The sequence below is a fragment of the Mycteria americana genome, chromosome Z, assembly GCF_035582795.1.
Source record: "Mycteria americana isolate JAX WOST 10 ecotype Jacksonville Zoo and Gardens chromosome Z, USCA_MyAme_1.0, whole genome shotgun sequence".
Lineage (NCBI taxonomy): Eukaryota > Metazoa > Chordata > Aves > Ciconiiformes > Ciconiidae > Mycteria > Mycteria americana.
In genome coordinates this window covers 2,032,299-2,048,505 of record NC_134396.1, presented here as the reverse complement: position 1 = coordinate 2,048,505, position 16,207 = coordinate 2,032,299, and the positions used below count along the sequence as shown (strand labels likewise).

At 50.9% G+C, this 16,207-nt stretch overlaps 1 protein-coding gene across 1 annotated transcript; it reads left to right on the top strand.

Moving 5' to 3' along the window:
- The first annotated feature begins 4,937 nt into the window (after nt 1-4,937).
- LOC142422070 (aquaporin-7-like) lies at nt 4,938-14,484 on the top strand. Its single transcript, XM_075527449.1, has 7 exons — nt 4,938-5,020; nt 5,089-5,215; nt 8,448-8,574; nt 10,850-10,987; nt 11,719-11,837; nt 13,222-13,439; nt 14,325-14,484. Exons 1-7 carry the CDS (start codon nt 4,938-4,940, stop codon nt 14,482-14,484), a joined length of 972 nt encoding a protein of 323 aa, XP_075383564.1.
- The last annotated feature ends 1,723 nt before the right edge of the window (nt 14,485-16,207 follow it).

The window sequence follows — 16,207 nt, the reverse complement described above, 5'->3', positions numbered from 1 at the left end:
GTAACCACTACGTGTGATGGAGCCCTGCTTTCCTGGAGATGGCTGAACACCTGCCTGCCCATGGGAAGAGTGAATGAATTCCTTGCTTTGCTTTGCTTGCATGCATGGCTTTTGTTGTACTTATTAAACTGTCTTTACTTCAACCCACGAGTTCTCTCACTTTTACTCTTCTGATTCTCTCCCCATCCCACCGGGGGGGAGTGAGTAAGCGGCTGTGTGGGACTTAGTTGCTGGCTGGGGTTAAACCATGACAGCAGGTCAGGAGAACAAGATGATCATGGGTCAGGGATGGGGCAGGCAATGGGGTATGACAGCAGATGAGGAGCTGGCAGGACCTCGGTGGAAATCCCATAGGTACCCCAAATCTCTTGTGGGACCTGAGGTGGCCCTGTGCTTCTGTTTCTCCCTCTGTGAAATGCCCTATACCCGTGCATGGGGGAGACTTTCCAGGGCTTTGCCCAGATGGAAGCCAGTGAGGTGTCTCAAAAAACATCACACTTTGCTGTGTATAAAACCAACCCGATTCTGTCTGGAAAGCCAGATGGAGGGCAGGAGGGGAGGGTGGCCCAACATGGGGTGGGCAGGTCCCCGGCTGAGGGAGCCCAGGAGCCCTCTGCTCTGTTGCCCAACAATGGGGCCAGCACTGCTCCAGGCAACCCCTTCCTGGGCAGACCTGCTCTCCCCTTTATGAGTAACAAAAGCTGTGTAATTCCCCTCCTGCTGACACAACTGCCTCGGGATTACCTCTGGCTGAGCGAGCTTTAGCAGTCTGGGGCGGGAGGCCCGTGGCCCCGGGGAGCGAAGTGGAGGGCTGCGGACCAGAGCAGGATCCCACCACTGTGCCACCACATCCCTCTGTCGGTCCCTCCTGCTCCCACTTCTGCCCAGCACGGTAAGAACTAGCCTGGTTTCACTGGAAAGGAGCAGGTGCGGGTGATGTGCCTTTGGCCAGCTTCAGGGCAAGGGGCGATGGTGTGCGGGGTGAGCTGAAAGGCTGTGGAGGATGGTGTCCTGGGAATGGGGAGCTGGGTAACAGTATGGCAAACGAAGCCATCTGCTGAGAGACAAATATCTGGGTGTCTGCAACTCGCCTAGTGCCTGACATCTGTAAAGGAGGAGATAGACCGTGAGCGTTAGATGTGAGACCACGGGGTGCTGGTGCTCTAGAGTACCTCAAGCTGTCCTGGACAGCTAAGGTCATACCAGTGCTGTACTGGTCTCTGTGATCTGGCCTCGCTTCCTAAAGGGGCCTGGGGATGTCTTGGTGCCATCTGCATTTGGTCTGATGGAGGTGCAAGCTGTGCTCATCCACGGTGAGGAGCTCCTCTGCTGTGCTATCTGCTCATGCTCCTCTCAGCCTCTGGGGAGAAGTTAATGCTCCACCAGCAGGGCTGAAGCTAATGGAGTGGCGACGTTCCAGCTGTTGATTAGCACAATTAAGAGATAAATGAGCTCCTGGGTGCAGAGGAAACATGTGCACTGTCAGACTGAGTGAGATAAGTTATTCCTTGCAGAAGCACGAGTGCCCTGGAGTCCCTGGGCGCTCATCCTTCCCAGGGCTGCTCTAGTAGGACCCAGGGGGGTTGTTCCCCTGGCTCTTCAGTACCATGGGTATCAACACCAGCACAGTTAGTGGGTCTTGACTGTGCCAGAATTTTCCTCTCCTAACTAAGGCCTTTGTTACTAGTGCTGAAAATGCACCTACCTTAGGGAAGAAATGGGTTTGGTTTAGCAGGTGGTTGCTTAATGTGCGGTGGAAAACACGGTAAAATTGTTGTAGGGTCAATGTTGAATGAAGTTGCAACCTGTGAGCAAGTCTAGGTAAACATCAGGACACAGTGCAAAGCTAAGTGTGAGCAGCTAAAGCTCTTCTAACAAACTTTATAGGAAAACTTTATGGGATAGCACGTGTAAGAAATGAGTTAACTCACGACTGTGATGGGGTAATGCTGGCACATGAACAAATGGCTTCAAGAAGTTGGCTGGAAATTAGAAGAAAGTCTCTAATCTCCTGAGCAGCAAGTTCTGGCAACAGGCTTCCAGCAGGAGGAGTTGGGGCAAAAAGCACTTACCCCTAAAACGGAGACTGGCCTGGCCACGAAAGGGATGTGGTGTGGTTGCTGATGCTAGTAGGGGGCTGTATTTGGTGACCCCAGAGATCCTCATCAGCCCTGCAGTGAAACCATGCAAGTGTGAACGGGTGTTGTGGTTTAACCCCAGCTGGCAGCTAAGCCCCACACAGCCACTCACTCACTCCCCCCTGATGGGACGGGGGAGAGAACTGGAAGAGTAAAAGTGAGAAAACTCGTGGATTGAGATAAAGACAGTTTAATAGGGAAAGCAAAAGCCTACTCGCTGGTGGGGTGGGGTGAGGAGCAGAAAAGGCCTTGACTGTGTGTAAGCACTGCTCAGCAGTAATGAAAACATCCCTGTGTTATCAACAGTTTTCAGCACAAATGCAAAACATAGCCCCATCCTAACTACTATGAAGGAAATTAACTCTATCCCAGCCCAAACCAGCACAGCTGGTCATGTTGGGCAACTGGCAGATCTTTGTGCTCCAGCCCTTTTCTGACTCACATGGTTGTTTGCGCTTGCTCAAGATCACCACATCTGGATGCAGGGAGGAAGGGCAGTCCAGCTCACCTGGCAGCAGATACCTCCACGTGGGTGTGCACTCTGGAGCCCATCACCCCACGTCCTGGTGCAGACACTGGAGGGAAACTGCCAGCATGGAGTGTGACTCATAGGTCTGGCCTCAGATGCTTATTTTAGGTGGGGATGAGCTGACCTTTGGGGCTGCCTGTGTTTCTCTGCTGAGTATAAAGTGGAGGGTCACAGGCACAGGCTCACACATTTCGGTTTTGTGTACTGTCAGAGCAGTGGTGCTCTGCCCTATAGGACTCATAGAAAGGTGTTTTTTGTTGTTGTTACACTCCTTGAATATTGGCAGATCAACTTTCTTTAATGTATAAAAATGCCTGGAGGAACCCTGAAATGGAAGGGTTCTCACATTTTCCGCAGTCAACAGAGGAACCCATCTGAACACTTTTAAGGGAGAAACTAATGTCTCAGTGCCATCTTGTGGAACTATCTGTGTAAAAGGACAAGGAGTGGCAAGAGGCACATCCAGTGACCCATGATGCCATCCTAGAAGCATGCTGGTGTTTTAGGGAATTTGGTGTTAGTATCAGGGATTATGCTGCAAATATTATCACCAAACCAAAGATTTCTATTGCAAACTGGGATTGCCTTTTTCCCTGAGAAGACTGCAAGTCCATGGGAGCCCAGTGTTCCCAGAAAATACCCGTCCATTTTTCAGCCCGAATTAGGATATGGGGATGCCTATAGTTAATGCTTGAATGCAGGAGACAAAGCCTTTCAGAGACAGACCAGCTTTCTTGTTTGCCCACAGCAGAGGAATCCACTTGGAAGGCTCCCTGAGATCTAGGAGCGAAAAACGAAGTTGTAGGTCCAGTTGTGGGGGATACTGACCCACTCACACCTCGTCCATCTGAGACAGGCTGTGAGATCTCCAACACACGCTGATGCCAGGACCTCAGCTTTACATGTCAGCTGGGAATTACCATGTCCAGAAGAAACTTGAGGGTCTTGTCACCACCCTGACCTGGTGCTCCAGGGCCTGTGTTTGTGTGCTCCACCAGTAAACATTTGCATGGCAGAGAATGAAGTGTCCTGGAAAGATTTGTTGGGCACTTTTTCTGTGCACAGCATAGCTCACAGACTCATAGGACAAAGGACCTTCCCACCTAGAAATACGCTGCAGGAACACCCTTGCCAGCAGCATGATTATCAACCCTCAGATTAGATGGTCCTTAGTATCAGAGACAGACTAGTAAATTACTGCATATTTAGCCAGGCGTTCACTGAGGTCAATAGCTAATCTGTTGCTGGAGAAGGGCTTAGAACAGTCCATAAAACCCTTCCCTGCCACAAGACAGAAAATAACCTATGGACCAGAGAGGAGAATCAGCTTCCCAGATTCTTCCACACAGCTGCTCAGTGTTCTGTGGGTGAAAGAAAAGCTCATGAACTCTTGCAACGCAGTATTGCAGAGGGAGGCAATGCCAGCGGCAGTGTGAGCAGAGTGCTACATCCCCATCGAGGCAGCTGCTGGTAAGGTCACCTCCCCAGAGCTGTGCACCATGTCCCCTCCAGAGCCTCACTGAGAAGCTGCAGCAGGTTGAGAGGAAGGTGAAGAAATCCAGCAAACAACCAGACAAGGCTCGCAGAAAAAGGTCTTGAGTGTTCAGTGGGTTTAAGTTTTTCAGTGATTAAGCAAAGGTATTACAACCTTTTCACAGTGGAGAGGTAAAAGCACCTGGTGAGCAGGGAGATAAGTGGAGGGAATCAGGAGATGGAGGAGGAATCAGGACAGGGAGGGCTCTGCTCTGGCAGCCAGATGAGACTGAAGATCTCTGGGGACCATTGCTGAGACTGGTCCCTCCTTGCCCCACATGAGAGGACAGACCGGGGGTTGGCAGGGAGGCTCTCCACTAGTGTGATGGGAGCTGCCAACACGGGTGCACTTAGCGAGAGCAAATATTCAACCTAAAGCAACACTCAAGGCATTGGGCTCTTCCTGGCTGCAGACAGTGGTGCACACCAGCTCCAGGCAGAGCATCCTCACCTCAGGCTGGGCATCCACATAGTCCTGCAAAGCACAGGCAAATGGTCCTAATCCCACCTCTTAAAAAAAAAAAAGGCACCAAACCACCAGCCAGTGGGTTACAATGCAGAGCAGAGCCAAAATTCCTGTTCAGTTCCTGTGGAAAAAACAGGCTTTAGGAGCACACCAAAGCTATTTATAGCCTCATCGCTCTGGAGACAGGCTGCTCCTGGGCAGAAGCACAACATTTGCAATGCCCCGGTAGCAGAAATATTGCATCCTTACCATATAGTTTTAAAAGGATGGCATGTATGTGTGGGAAGACTTTGAAGCTAGCTGCTACTTCATTGGCTTGTTCATCATTAACCTAATGAATGAAGGTGTCTGGGGGTGAAGGGAGGGTGCCAGGTCTCAAAGGGTAACTTAGCCCAGCGCAATGAAGTGTGCTGTCACAACAGGAGCTCCCGCAGCTGCAGGCTGGAGCCGGAGAGCAAAATGCTGGAGAAGATTCAGAAGGCGGTCACGATTCGTAGTGACACCGTCAGGGAGCTGCTGGCAGAAGCGCTGGGGATGTTCATCCTCATGGTAAGGAGGAGACGGGCCCAGACGTGGGCGTCTGTGCAGGCGCATGTGTGTGTGTGCGTGCAGGGCGGGTGAGAGGGTAAGCGTTTGCAGCTGCAATGTGTAAGGTCAGTGGTTTCCTACCATGTCCTCAGGGATGCTCAGCAGCTGGTTGCTACTGCTCACCCCTCTGCTCTGGTGGGGTGGCAGCTTCCCATCGGGTAGACCATCTGTCAAAAACCTTCTGCAGGAAAAAGCAATGCGGCTGGTGGGAGGTGGGCGCTGGGAGAGGGTGAAGCAGGTGGGGATGAGCCGCTGTTTCAGTTCTCTTCTAGGAGAAAAACGAGGAAGAGTTTGGGAATTAAACCAAAGAGCAGTGTCTGGTCAGATGGGGCAACGCAACGCTTGTGCCAAACCCCCTGAAAGATCCCATGCAGTGAATCGAGGCTTTTCTTCCTGCTGTGCCAGAGGCGATGGTGTGGTTGGGGGGTCCTGCACAGGTTTGGGGAGCATACCCTGAGTCCTCTACCACTGACAGCCTCTGCGAAATGAGAACAGCATTCATTCCTCTTCCTTTTGGGGTTGCCAGGGTAATGAATGCCTGTGAAACTCTCCGGAGCCACAATCCACCATTAGGAAACGTAATTACTGGGTGTAAAGCATGCCAGGATTTTGCTTTTGGTTTTCTTACGCTGGCAAATGAATAGTGCTTATTCAAACCATACAGAAACTCCCACCTTGCCTGAGGGATCTATTTCACGCAGAAAAAGTGAAGTGGTTTTGAGCTGTTGGGCTGCTTCGGAGGTGTTTGGGAGAGGGTGAGGAAAGCTTTGCAGTCAGAATTGATCCGTGGTCGGGTGAGGTGCCCACCAGGACGAGAGCCTTTGTGTGTTGGACCAACATAGCAAAATGAGATCCTCCCTCTGAAAAGGCCCAGTAGCTGTCTGTGCCAACTTGCTACATCTGGACTTAGCTTGCAAGCGCTGCTGGGCTGAGAGAGACGCTTTGGACTGGACAGAGGCTGGCATGGAAGCTCTGGGGATAATTCAAATAACTCGTACTTGGAGATTTGCACAGGAGGAAGATAAGATTTCTGTAAGCATGGGGACTTTTTGACAGCTGTCTGTACAGATAAAGGTGCTTATTTTCAAGGGCTTGCTTTTTATCACATCTTATTGCATATCCAGCTCCTTGAAGTTTACTCCTCACTCCACAGGTAGTTTTGCATGCACTGGAAGTCAGAGTACAGACATCTGTGACTCCTCAGCATGAGCTGAGCAAACCATTTTCCTTTCCCAGTCCCTTTGTGTTTTGGTGGTGGAAGTTTCCAGGTGATAAAGATCAAGTTCAGGGGTGTCCTGCCAGGGCTGTCTCTGGGAAGCAGCATGAGAAGGAGACTTTTCTCTGCGCTCTGACCGTCCAAGGCAGATTTTGGAGCCTGCAGCTCACATTGGCTCTTCCCCCACTGATCCCATGAGGGAATAGAGTAGGAGTAGGGGCACTGCACCCAGAACCCATCAAGGGCTGGCCGCAAACAGCATTCAGCATCCAAATGTAGCATCCAGCATCCAACTTTCTGGCAGCTCCCTGGCCCTTACTGAAAATGGGAATGTGCTGGATGCATCTCCGGGATGCCTGTATGGATGCCTGTATGGATGATAGCACTCAGCCAGGGCCTCTTGCTTTAACAGACAGACAATGTGCATAAACGAAGGAACCAGGCAGTGGGAGTAAACTGCACAAGGCGTAGGGAGGTAGGAGAAAAAAAAAGGCTATTTTGGGACTGTGAGAATAGAGGAAGAGACCAGAGGTTTGGATCTGTGCTGAAAAACAGATTCTCTGGCCTGTCCTGCGTTTTTTGAGGATAGTGCTGTTCAGCTGCAACAGCCATGTCTCCTGTCCTGCGTCCCCCTCTCTGCACCTGCGTGCGGTCCTGCAAAACCTGTGCTTTATGCACTTGGCTTCTCTTGGATGTGGCTTTGGAAAAGCTCAGACATGAGTAGGCAAAGTTTTTATAAGGGCATTGCAGATGCTGGGGGACATCCCAGACACTGCTTTTTGGGGCTTTTGCTGAGGCAGAGAGAAGGGCTCACACCATGCAGGCTGTAGCTTGTGCAGAGCACAGACTCTGGTCTGTGTACACAAGAGAGATAAGAACAGTGTCTCTGGGGAACGGGGGATTTTGGTGATGTCTGAAAGGGAAGAGGGAGAGCAGACACATGAGATAAAATTTGGATCTAGGCAGAGCAGCCAGTAAAGATCCTAGGCAAAACAGGACAGGCCAGAGCAGAAGTTTAGATGCTGGAGAACATACTGACTTTTTTGTCTTGGAGGGATGTGTCACCCTGGATAAACATCGGTGCAGTCCAAGGAACAGGATACACTCTCCAAGCCCTAAGTGGTTTGTGAGGTAGAGACCTCAAGAGAAGCTTTGTTCTTCTCCAGATTTCAGTGTAAGAGCTGTGCAAAGACCTGATTTTTCCACCCTCTGACCACATTAAAAAAAAAAAAGTGAAATAGAATTTGCTTTCAGGCCAGAGCAATTTCTTGAATATGCCTTTTCCTGCTGGAGAGTGTTTACTTTTCTTTTTACTTTTTCTTTTTACTTTTCTGTTTACTTTTTCCCAATTCACCTTTATTCACTAAAATGTATTGAAATTTTGGTGTTTTCAAACTGAAAGTATATGTATTGAAAGGAGAAGTCAAACCAGAATTTCCTTCCTTGTTTTTTGCTGGAATAAGATGCCAAAATTAGAGTCAAGTTTGGCAAATAGCAATGTGCTGCCCAAAATACATTTTTAGTCAATAAATGGCACACCAGGAAAAGATAGACTACAAGAATTTGCCCACTGTCCTTCCATCTGGCTTGGACGCTGCCTCCGGGCGGTCTGCGGTGATGCTCCCCTGGCTCGTGTCCCTGGCTTCAGGCACAGAGGCCCTTACTGCAGCTGTGTGAGTGGTCCCAACCGAGCTTGGGACCTCGGTGCGGGTGTCTGGGGCTTGTCTCCCTTGTACCCAACCCAGGCCAGAATGTCTGGTTTGGTGTGATGGTCACCAATGAGGAATAATCCAGTTAGCCATTCAATTTTTGAAGAGGAGGGTCATTCTCACTTCATCTCCTGACCATGGGCACCTTAGATTCTTCCTGTCTTTGGGAGTTTATTAGTATTGCAGAAAAAGTAGCAAAGAAGCTCAGTCCGCCACAGCAATAACACTACTTTTAACACTCCTTTCTCTTTCTTTTTGCATGCACTAGGTCTTTGGCTTGTCTTCTGTGGCACAAGTGGTATTAGGAAGAGGAGACTTTGGGCAGCATCTGAGCATCAATCTGGGATTTGGCATTGGTGTTACCTTGGGCATCCATGCGGCCGGAGGAATCTCTGGTGAGCAGGACACCTGAGCATAGGACATCTCTATGGCCCATGAAGGCCACATGCGTCGGAGGCAGCAGGGGTGGGCTGCGGAGGGGCGGGTGATGGCATGGCAGGGCCCGGCAGTGCCGTCACCGGAAAAAAAGGCAGTCCTAGGGTCCCCAAGCAAGAAGAGCAGAGCAGGTCTGGTGACTGTAACCAGGGTCAGCCTTGTGACCCAGCGATCACAGCCACGTCTGCAGGGGGGAGGCAGGTCTGAAGTCAAGCCAAGGAGTCGCGATGGCATGGCAAGGTCAGGAGAAGCAGGGGACGAAGCAGGCACAGCATACCTGCAGTATGCTGACCTCAAACGCATGTCCTGAGCTGAGACAGGGGCAAGCGGGACAGGGGGAGCGGTTCAGCCACCCCCTCCTGTTGCGGTCAGCAGAGCCAGGTTTCGGCAGTGCCCCTGTTAGGCACTTGGGATGTGCCGTCATGGCCCAAGGAGACAAGGAGCTCTGAAAACATGCTGCCAGTCTGACCTGTGGGGAAGTAAATAATTTATTGCGGAGGAGAACTTACTGCTGATGTTGCAACAAGGAATGGTATGCAAATTTCTCCTTATCATCCACACCCATGCGCACACGCCCCACGCGGACTCAGGAGGTGGTATTTCAGAGCCGTGGGTTTGTATCTCTCACATGACAGAGCGTTACCTTTGCCTTGTGCAATTTCTGCATTAATTTGCACCAAGAGAAGAGATTAAGGGCTCTAGTGGGCAGAAAATTAAAGCAAGTCCTTGCTCTTGAACTGTTGGAGCAGAGAAATGTCCAAGGCTGGGGCTGGCTTGGAAAGGAAAATTTTTCCACGCAAGCAGTCAGCTCTCAGTGTCCCTGTCCTTTTGGAGCTGCTGGAGACATCCTGGGGAAAGTGGGCTGAGAAAAGTAGGTCCCTGCAGTCCCAGGTGACATTTGAGACAAGGCTGATCTGCTGAGGGCTGGCGGTGGGAAGAAGGGTCTGAGCTTAGCCAGCAACAGGCTGGCTCTGGAGCCAGCTTCAGGGCTTCTTGGCATGACATTTGGCTTCATCTGTGTCACAAGATGTTTCGTGTGATCTCTGAAATGGCTGGTCATGCCTGCAAAGGATTAGAGGGTTGAAGAAAAAGGGGTGTCCCTCCATGTCAGTTGTGGTTGTGGAACTGCAGCAGGTGGTACACGCACTTTCACTGCTCTCTGTCCTGTACTTTGATGAGGTGATGGGTGTCTGGCTCTTACCCCTTTCTGAGTCTGGGGTAGGAAAAGGCCACTAAGGTTGGTGCATTTACTAACCCCCAAAGTTTACACTTACTAGGCAGGAAAAAGCAAGTACCTCCTTTGGAGTCGTGGGGAGATGAGGCCTCGAGAGCAAAGGCACTGAGGGCACCAACCCTGGATCCACTTAGTTTTTCTCCAAAAGCACCGTTGTGATACCAACCTCCTCCACAGAAGGTATCCCCTCAAAACAGGGAAAACTGGTGTTGCGCTGTATGAAAGCCACGTACTAAAAGATGTACGGAAATGCAGTCCAGGATTACAAACTCTGTGAGGGAAGGACAGGGTCTGCTCCACACTAGTGGGAGCAACCATGGTCTGGCCAGGATTGACCATCTGGTAACCCCTTCTCAATGCAGTGCCATCGAAGAGCTAATCTGAGTCCTTGCTGACAGCCCTGTGTAGGATTTGCTTAGCAGACATGAAGATATGGGGCATCAGTGGTTGATTTTGCAGCTTGCTTCCCCGGTGCCTGGTGCCTTGCCTGCAAGCTGTGCTAAGCGCCCGCAGCTCCCATCAGCTGGCGTGCTCAGCTCTGCCAGGACAAGGCCCTCCTTACCTATCACATGTTTTCAGAAGGCCTTGCGGTTGTTTGGGTTAAGATTTGCCTCATCTACCTGTAGCCATATACAAGGCGGGTGATGAGTCTTAAGTTCTGGGCTCCCTTTAAGTTGCATAGAGAGAAACTCATACGGAGGGAGACTCACGCCATGCCACGAGCGGTCTCTCTGACAGGTGAGGTGACTGAGGCAGCCTGTGGTCTACAGGGAGTAAAGCAGAGGTTGTCTGATTTTTACAGGACTAAAGCTAGGAGCTGTCTGCCCTGAATCATTCAGCTGCCCGGGGAAAACGGGCCAGTTTTGAGTCTGTGCAGGACCTGCCCTGGGAGGGTCTTGGTGCTCTGGAGGAAGGTCTGGGCGGTCACTGCGGGGTGTGGGGCTTGCTCCAGAACAGCTGCATCAGGGTCAAGGCCATTCTCTTTTGCTGTCATTTTGCAGGAGCTCATCTGAATGCTGCCATCACCCTCACACACTGCATTTTAGGAAACCTTCCCTGGAGAAAGCTCCCAGCTTATCTGATCGGCCAGTTCCTGGGCTCCTTTATGGCAGCAGCCACCGTCTTTGGCCTCTACTACGGTATGGTTGTGTCTTTATCATGGGGGTTGCTGTGGGCACCACTTCAGTCTTAACTCACCGGTCATCACAAATATTTCCTTTTACAGCACCCAGCATGATGTCTGGGTGAGGAGGGTGAGCTCCTGGCTTGTGGGACAGACCTTCATAGCTCAAGGCCAGAGCAGGGCCCAGGTGTCCCTGGGAAGGATGTGCAGTTCCTGGAGAACACGGCTCCTTTTGCTCAGGGCATTCCCACTGCCAAAACCTGTCCTCAACTCAAGGACTCAATGCATTTTGTCAGCATTTTGTTTCCAGGGCCTGCAAGGGCTTGAGTTAGATGGACTACCATGTATTAGGTACAGCTGGAGCTCTGGGGGACTCTGCTGGTCTGTGGAAAACAGCATGGCAGTCAGCGGTGGTTTTGAGTTGTGAGCAGAGGACCCACCACCCATTGGCTCCAGCATGTCTGTCTCCAAGGGGCAGAGGGATGGAGGCCTCCAGAGCGTCCAGCCCGCCCCAGGCTCCCGGAGCAGGGGCAGGGAGCTGGTAGGCGTAAGGAAGCAACTGCAAACCAAAGCCTGTGGGTAACCGATATCGGTGAGATCATGCCCTGCGAGGGGGGTGTCACCTCCGTCGTATCTCCCATTGCCGCTCTTCCCCTTGGTGTCCATCCTGGCTGCAATGGGTGGACTTGCGTACATGCCATGTGGGATGAACTCTGTGCTAAATCCCGTAATTCCCATTTCTCCTAGATGCTCTGTACAACTACACCAAGGGGAACTTTACAGTGACAGGACCAACTGCCACGGCATCGATCTTCTCCACTTACCCCGCTCCCTACGTATCCTTGCTGGGGGGCTTCTTCACAGAGGTCAGTGGGGACTGCTGTGCTGTGCTAGGAGAAGGTGGGAGGTAAGAGGTGCTACTGCAGGTCTGCTACAGGGGACTCGCAGCCCTACATGCGCAGACAGAATCACAACCTCTACTCCAAGGAGCCCACCATCCAGGCAGGGGCCTGACAGGTAGGATCCAAGGCACCTTGGTGGCTGAGCAAGCCTAAAAGGTAATGCCTGCAGGCTGCTCTGCAGCTTGGTCCAAGTGCCCTGCAAACACCTTCCCTGCACGCAGCCCAAGCAGTGGGAAGTGAGAAGCTGGGCTGCATCAGGAACTATCTCCTCTGGGCTCTGGGCAGTTCCCTGAACTGTTCTTCCCCTTTTTGGGTCCTACACATGCTCCACACTCCCAGGCAGCTCTGCTGGCTGCCCCTCACTGGCACAGGGGGCCTGGAACTGTCTTCACATGAACACAGCCTGTCTGGGTTGAACCTCTAGGGTTTGAACAGTGCAATTTAGACTGTGTACAGTTGATTCCCAGCATACAACACAATGTCCAGATGCCCAGAAATAGGAAGGGGATGCTTCAGGGGACATGGAGCACTGGGACACTGGAGAAGGAAGATTCACTTCCAGTTCAAATCTGAGGAAGCCTGTGCTTTTGTCTCTGAGCTGACAAAAGTCTTGCCTGGGCATGATGAGGACAGTGAGAGCTGGAGAGCCTACAGGTGGGGACCTGGCCACTCAGCCTCCTGTGGAGCATGCAGTGTCCTTGCTGCACAAGAAAGTAAATGACAGTGACAGTGCGTTGCCAAGAGCTGCAGAGTTTCTGCTTTTGCTGGCGTCTCTGCAAGCAGTCCAGGGCTCTCCGACTTCATTTTCTGAAGCAGAAAGAGACAGGAGTCATCACCTCTATTCAAACCTCAGTTCCCGACATCTTGGGCACTGCAAATCTACGAATGCCAGTTATGTACTGTCACAGATGGGAGATTCGGTTTCCCAGATGAGAATCTGGTATCTGCTTTTAGTCCTGAAAGGGCTAATGCAACAGGCTATATAAAACATCACTTTCTCTAGGGAGGATCAGATTTGTCTCGTTAGCAGTTTGTTATGGCTCTGCCTCTGTTAGACGAAATGTACTTAAAATAACCAATGTTCCTAACTTGAAAGGTGGAGGGAGAGGACAGTGCTGAGAAGTTCGTATCAGTCCTAGAGCATTTTTGGTGATGGGGTGGAGATGTTTTTGCTGGGAAATGAGTTAAGACTTTTCTTCAGTACACCTGTGAGGAGGGAATAACATTGGGGTCCTCCCTGACTTGATCCGACCATGAATCCCATCTGCTCTTCCATTCTGCGAAGTCTCTTCCTCTCTGTCTTCTCCATTCTCTTTCCTGACCCGTTCCCCCTTTCCTGCTCCTGCAGTTTACGGCGACAGTGATGCTGCTCCTGGGCATTCTAATAATTCACGATGAGAAAAACAACGGAGCCCTGAAAGGCACGCAGGCCCTGCTCACGGGTATCCTGGTCCTGGGCATCGGCCTGGGGATGGGGATGAACACAGGCTATGCCATAAACCCCTCACGGGACCTGCCCCCCAGGGTCTTCACGGCAATTGCTGGCTGGGGAATGGACGTCTTCACGTGAGTGACCCATTTTGCTTTTACACTGCTCAGCTCGCAAGGAGAGGAGATAAGCCCAAGACAAAAAGGTCATGAAGCCTTTTTCTTTGGACCAAATGATGGTATTGCTGCAGTGCGTTCTCCATTCTCAGAGAGCAAGGGTTGTGCATAGAGGAGCCCTGTGCATTATGTACACAAAATTTAGGGTACGCTAATTCTCCAGCATGGGATTCATCTTGACATTCAGATACCTCAGTTTGGGGACCAAGCTGGCTACCTGTCAGCTGGAGATCTAGCTGGTTATTCCAGTGACTGGAAAGCCATAGAGCGATTCAGCTCACTTGAAAGCAGGTACTTACAGCTGGATTGCTGTATAGCTCTCCTAAATTTAGATGTCTGAATCTGGAGATGGAACCCTGCCTTCCCCTATCTAGTAAGATGATGCCATGCTATGGCTTTTCCCATGGTGAGGGCATTAGCAGAGTCTGCTGTCCTGGCTGCCCATTTTCATTAAATTTTCAGAAAACACCCTGGAGACCTTGGTAGAGGAGGTGCAGATGCTATTGGAAATGGGGAGGGAAAAGGTGTGCGTGTCTGTCTGTCTGACAGTCACACTCATCAGGATCACACAGACTATTTCTGTAGGAGAACAAGAGACCTGCAGGCAGTGCAGAGCTACTTTCTCAGGCTGATGAGGAAAATGACCCTCCCTCCAGCAGTTATGTGGGTGGGTAGAGAATTTGTCTAAGCCAGTTGTAGGGCCCAGTATGTGAAGTGGGACGAGACACCTCTGCTCACACAGCTCAGTCCTGCCCCAGCAGACTCCGCTCACCTCACCCTGTGCCATGCAGCAGAAGGGCTGTGGTTCGTCCGGCTCACCGGCTCCTCTTCTGTGTTTCATTTTAGGGCTGGACATCACTGGTGGTGGGTCCCACTCACAGCTCCGATTCTGGGAAGTCTTGCTGGTGTTTTCATCTACAAACTCTTCATTGATTTTCACAACCAACCTGTCCCGGAAAGTGGAAATGAGAAAGGACAGCCAGTGGTGGAGACTTCTACATTGTGATGGCCACATGCTCTGAGGAAAGGGCCTGACAGTAAAGTTTATGTATGTATGGACTGACAGCCAAAGGGTAACCAAGTGGATGAGGGTACGTGCAATGGTGCTGCTGGAGCACACCGTTTCTCCACCCTGCAGGTGGAGAAATGAGGGGCTAGTCTTCCAGGTGTTAAAGGAGAAGCCGCTACCTGAGCACTCACACTCCATTCAGGGAGTCGCACAGACACCACCCCAGTTTTAACTGCTAGGACCAGCATCCCTTCGCAGCGGCAGCTCCCCTGAGCTGACGGGTGCCCCTTTTACACTCCTTGCTCATGCACACACTCACTCTCGGGCGCTTCCTCTCCCCCCTGGCTCGACCCTAGGTTTCCCAAAGCAGAGTCTCTGATACGACGTGTGCCAGACAAATTTATTGGTACAGTGGTGAAAACAGCTCAAGCTGGGTGCCTCTGGAGAGGGACCCAGAACAAAGAAATCCCTGGGTAATTATACCCTCACAATCTAAATTCCCCTCCCCTCAGGAGACAGTTCGGACCAACAGCAGTATCAGGGTCTGGGGTCTTCCCGTTCTTCATTGGGCCCTTTCATTGTCTCTAGGCAGGCTGATTCTTCTCTTATCTCTAGGATTGCAGCTTCTGCTAAGGTTGAAGCCTCCTTATCTTTCTGGTTTGCACCAGTTTCAGGGGCCTTCCTTCATGTAGCCAAGCAAAGGTTCAGTGCACGGTTGGTGGATCTAGGTGAAAATTCTTGGGGCGTAAGACTTCAGCAAGCCTTGATACTAATGCTAAAGTGACTACTACAACACAGAAACCTACTCTGCTTAATCAGACAAATTTGGTCTCTGAGACACTGGGCAGACCCTGGTAGGGCTTGACCTGTCTGTGACCTGATGAAATTATTCAATCTCCCTGTGTAAAAATCTACCCCCAAAAAATCATCACATTCTGGAGAAAAGCAAAGCAGAGCTGCAAGACTCCAGATACCTGTATGTTCATAGAAATCAAAATACAGGATCCCACAGTGGCAGAAACAACTTAGCTTAAAGAAATTTTGATCTGGAATATTCTTTCGTAAGAGGTAGATACTACACTGATGGGTCAGGGACCTAGGCTTGCTTCCATTTGCTCATCTGCCACCCTAACAAACACCTAGTTTGGCAGAGCACAGAGAAGAGCCAGGACAGTCTGAAACAGAAGCCTGAACCTGATTTTTTTTTTCATGCTTGGTTTTGTTTTTTGCTTTTTGATCTGAACATTCAGGAAGCACCAAAAAATTAGTAAACTAAGCTACAGGCTCTCCTGAATCCTGGCACAGCTCTGCTGGAACATGTTGGTGTCATGGAACCATGATGTTACTGACAGGCTAGACTTTAACTACCACCATATGAAAGAATTCAGCCAACTTCCGTGGTAGCATCCCCAAACACTCAAAAAAACCCCCAAACCAAATCATTTTCCCCACTCTGACTGCATGAGAAATGTGGGAAGAGGCTGCCCTGTTCCTGCAGGAATTCTGCCACCTCCAACTGTGCTGGTTTTGGCTGGGATAGAGTTAATTTTCTTCACAGTAGCTAGTATGGGGCTATGTTTTAGATCTGTGCTGGAAACAGTGTTTACAATATGGGATGTGTTAGTTACTGCTGAGCAGTGCTTACACAGGGTCAAGGCCTTTTCTGCTCCTCACCCCACCCCACCAGCGAGGAGGCTGGGGGTGCACAAGAAGCTGGGAG